This window comes from Gavialis gangeticus, unplaced genomic scaffold (assembly GCF_001723915.1).
Source record: "Gavialis gangeticus isolate Ggan-Ray unplaced genomic scaffold, GavGan_comp1, whole genome shotgun sequence".
In the NCBI taxonomy this organism is placed as follows: Eukaryota; Metazoa; Chordata; order Crocodylia; family Gavialidae; genus Gavialis; species Gavialis gangeticus.
The window spans coordinates 39,176,356-39,180,849 of NW_017728994.1; the positions used below are offsets into that span (position 1 = coordinate 39,176,356).

Genomic DNA, 4,494 nt, shown 5'->3' on the forward strand with positions numbered 1-4,494 from the left:
TTTATCTGGTTCAGAATACATGGTTAGCCATACAATAACTATACAGATAAACAGTTTAAAATATTTAAGCAACAAGACTGATATATGATAATAAATTATTCTACCCTCATGAGTACTTTCTTCTTTTTCTTTGTTGTGGTTATTCCCAGAGTGTTGTTTCTCTGCATATTGGGTTTCTCAGTGCTTTTTGTAAGTCCTGTACTTGTGTTTCTTGCACTCCAGCGCCTACCTCCAAACAGCTCAACAGCTTGGGCCAAGGTTGGGCCTTCAAACCTGCCATCCTCCTACAAAAATTCTCGATGTTATAAAACAAAGGCTAGATAAATCACTATCAAAGAGCTCAAACATTTTTCTGGTGTAGGTACTATGAAGTAATGAAAGACAGTACATCATAGAAAGGCACCTTGTATTTATTGTACAAATATAATCAGTTTTTATAATTTAGTAATGATTAATAATTAATTACTAAATATAATTAGTTATTAGTAAACTCTTTTACTTATTATTCTTTTTCCCTTACCTCTCACTGCTCAGTATTTCAGGTCCTGTGTATGTATGGACATTGTTTTGTGTTTAGCCAAATACTAACCCCGGTGGCCTAATCATATATACAATTTTAGAGTGCCAAAAACATACCAGCTGAAACCTTTGATGAAATATAATATCAAAAGTTACAATTTCTATTCAATTACATTAGCTTTATGTTACTGTGACAATGCCAACTTCAGTGGTGTTACATAAAACAAAATCAGGTCTTTTATCTTTAATCTTAAACCACCTGTAACAGATACTGATATTCATATTGACAAACTGTTGGATCTTAGAAACTTCCATTTAGTTATCACAATACATTTTACCTGGTAAAGGCTGACATACTGTTTCCGTAGCCACTGCAATCTCTGATCAGGGAATTTCCTCATTTTTCTTATAGCTTTTGTTAATTCCAGCAATCCATCATATAGTATCTTGGCAGTATATTTGGGAGCCACAAAGTGCAGCAACTTATTATCAGTAGTCTGAAGTCCATACAGAAGTGTTACGCCATTCTCTTCAAGGGACATACCACAAAGTTTATTCTGAACACACATAGTGTGCATATCAATGCCAGGATGTCCCATGTACACAGCCTTTATTAAAAACATGTCCAGGGAACCTTCTACTAGTGCATTTAATCCAGTATTGCCAAGAAACTGAAATTTACCAAGCTCTGCAGTGCTAACTGGAATGCCCAGTTTTGCCTTGGTATTTGCAGGACAAGCTGTGGTGGGTTTTATCCAGGTCAAAGTACTATTGTCAGGCTGAAGCTGAAGAAAACAACGTGCTGAGAGATGCGTCTCCTGGTCATAATGTATGACAGTTGCCCCTTGTAGCATGAACTGATGGACATCGGCTCTGATGGATAACACATACCAGGGAATAAGCTCTATTCCATGGCTGAATGCTTTCTGCTGCTCTTCAGTTGTATTAGATTCCCACTCTTTCAGTTGCTCAAAAATGTCACTTTCTGAATCTGAGATATCTCCAATTATAAACCTGCACATGAAGTAAAATACAGTACTTACATTGTCCAGTTCTTGTACAAATACTGCATATGTAGTGGAGCATCTCATGTGTGCTGATGTACTTAATTGCTGATTAATACCTATTCTACTACAGTTCAGTTTCAAAAGAAGATGAACAGTACTGTACTGTTTGGGGATACTACTGTTTCTGTACTCAGAAGCTTTCACAATATTATATAATGTAATAAATAAATTATATCTATATATTATTTTAAGTTTGCACAAACTAATCAATTAATATATATATTCTTATAACTGATCTAAGAGTAATTCAGATAGGACATGGAAGTGTAAGTTAGTAATATTATTAATATTAATTATTTTTTCCAGGTTTATCCCCACACATTAAAGAAAACAATACATAAATAAGCATTAAAAGTAATTTATAATATATAACTTTTGCTGGGACTTAAAGAGACAGGAATGCTTGTTTCTGAATGACTCTGAACTTATGTAAGTTACTTAACCTCTTTGAGTCTTATTATCATTACAAATAGCAGCAAAAATATATCCCTTTCTCACAAGGGCGTTGTGAGATTAAATATTTAATATTTTCTTTCTAGAAGTGTAAAACACTATATAAATAACATACATTTTGAACCTGAAAATCTGTAGGTACCAGTATAAAAATATTTTTTTTTTAGCACTAAGCAACTGCAGAGCCGCAAGCTTTAAATTAACAAATATGGTTTATGAGAACAGAATGCACATATACAAAATCTCCTCCCTTCAGGAACTTCTTCAATCAACTTAAAACATCTACATGAATGCTGACAGATGTGGAGGAAAAATCCCCAGCCCTTTACCAGAAGAGGAATCGTATCAGTTTGACCTAGCTCCCCCAGTGTCTGTATAGCTCATGAGGTTCAGCCGGGCTTTTTGGTACTTAAATCTAATATTTTATTCAATCAGCTATTAGGCAAAAGTGCCAAAAAGCCACGCTGAAGTACATGAGCTATACAGACACTGGGCAAGCTGGGTCAAACTGACCTGATTCCCCTTCTGGACATGCGCTGCGCTTGGTGCAGTGGTGCACCAAGCTAAAAGTAAAGTGCTGTTTTGGGATTTTTTTTTCACGTCTGAAAGCATTTGGTGGGTACGTACAGATGTAATTAATACAATTTAGGGCATTTTAGTATTTAGTATAGCAGTAATAGATGTAAAAAAGCAATAAAAAAAAAAAGCTAAGCTCAGATCTTCAGCTAGTATAAATTGGGATTGGCTTCAATACACCTCACCCAATATCTGTATGTTAAAGTATTTACCAACACCATACTAGATTAACACTTTCACATTAAAAAAACCCCCTCTATACATAAACAAAAGAATATTTTCCAGATTTAACAAGACAGTGGCCCATAATAGACGAGAATAGCAGACCCTTATTCAGGCCTCGTGTCACATTTAATAGAATAGGAAGGGTTCAGATTTACAGGAAACAGCCAAGTGAAAGGCTGTCTCTTTTACACACACATACACATTTCCTCTATGACAACAGCTAGCTGAAGCATTATAGTTAGGAAGTTCTCAGAACAAACTTACAGAACTTGGTTTGACTCAGAAGCTTTCTTTACATGAGTTGTACTGAGTAGCATTAGGAATGAAAAAGGATAAAAGAAGAGGTTAGAACATAATGCAACAAAGCAACACATGAAAAGGAAAAACTCTAATTGGGATAGTTTGAAGGTGCAGATGGGACTGAACTATAGAAATAATGCAGCAAAGTTCAGAACCTGGTCACAAGCAGGTTTGTTAACAAGCCTTGGAAGAGTATATCTATTTTATCAGACCCCTAAGGGGAAGAGGATTTTCTTCATGCAAAATCAATGTAATTCTAAGACTCAAAATTCCCATTCTTGCTGTGGAGTTCACAAGTGAATGTGATCCTAGAAGCTGTAACACTTTCAAGGAACCATAATTAGAAGTGAATTTGTAATTTTCCTTCTCTAATGCTAGGTATTTTTTACAGATCCTTATTACTATATGCTGTTTTGCATGAGTTAATTAAATGAGAAGAAATCAAAATGAGATTCCATTTGAATTTATTCTTAGTTGGATTTTGACAACATATCAATGTCACAAGTTTGAAATGCTCTGAAATATAGAATCATTTTATGGTGGAAAAATATCCATCAGAGGAGTAAACAAGGTATTATATTAGAACAGCAATTTTATGTCTCAGTACTTATTTGAGCTTGCTTTATCACTTACAAAAGATGCTATAATAAAAATGAATCCTTAACATTTACTTGGCATGTCCAAAAACTCCTGGGGAGATAGAGGTGGGATATGTTGGGTGTGTGTGTGGGTGGGTGTGGGGTTTGTGGTTGTAGGGTTGGGAGTGGGTGGGGTTAGGGGTGTGGGGTTTGTGACAGTGCCTGTGGGTGGGGGTGAGTGTGGCAGTGTGTGAGTATGGGGGGAAATGTGGGGGTGGGAGTGTGTGTGGGGTTTGTGGGGAAGGTGTGTGTTTGGGATTTGTGGGTGGTCTGAGGTTTGGGGGGGCATCTGTGGGGGGATGTGGGAATGTGTGTGGATGGTTGTGAGCCCCCCTGCTACATGCCCCCCTATAGTGCACATCCCCTGCTGATGGCGGTGAAGCAGCAGGCGGCAGGCCCTTGGGGTGCTCATGGCCCAAGGTGGGCAGAGGCCTGCCGTGGCTCCAGCTGAGTTCCTGGAACTGCACGTGGTGACACAGAGCCCGCCTGGCGCAGGCAGCTGGCGTGTGCATTTGGGCCAAACCAGGCTGGCTTCATGCCACCACGTATAGTTCCTGGGACTCAGCTAGAGCCGCATGCCACTGGGCTGGGCTGGCTCCATGCCTCCACATGAGGCTTCCAGCACTTCAGTGTGGAGCCACACATGGAGGCACAGAGCCCACTCAGCTCAAAGGTGCATGGACCACAAGCCACAGGGAGTTTCTCACCATCAGGCT

General features: G+C 38.5%; 1 protein-coding gene across 1 annotated transcript in view; it reads right to left on the reverse strand.

Annotated features, from left to right (window-relative positions):
- PLCE1 (phospholipase C epsilon 1) overlaps positions 1–4,494 on the reverse strand; it is a 386,628-nt gene that overhangs the window by 83,658 nt on the left and 298,476 nt on the right. Inside the window, exons 7-8 of the mRNA XM_019502605.1 lie at positions 858–1,533; positions 105–284 (exon numbers count right to left, since the gene is read on the reverse strand). Coding sequence (XP_019358150.1) covers positions 105–284; positions 858–1,533 — 856 coding nt within the window. The remainder of the gene's footprint in view (positions 1–104; positions 285–857; positions 1,534–4,494) is intronic.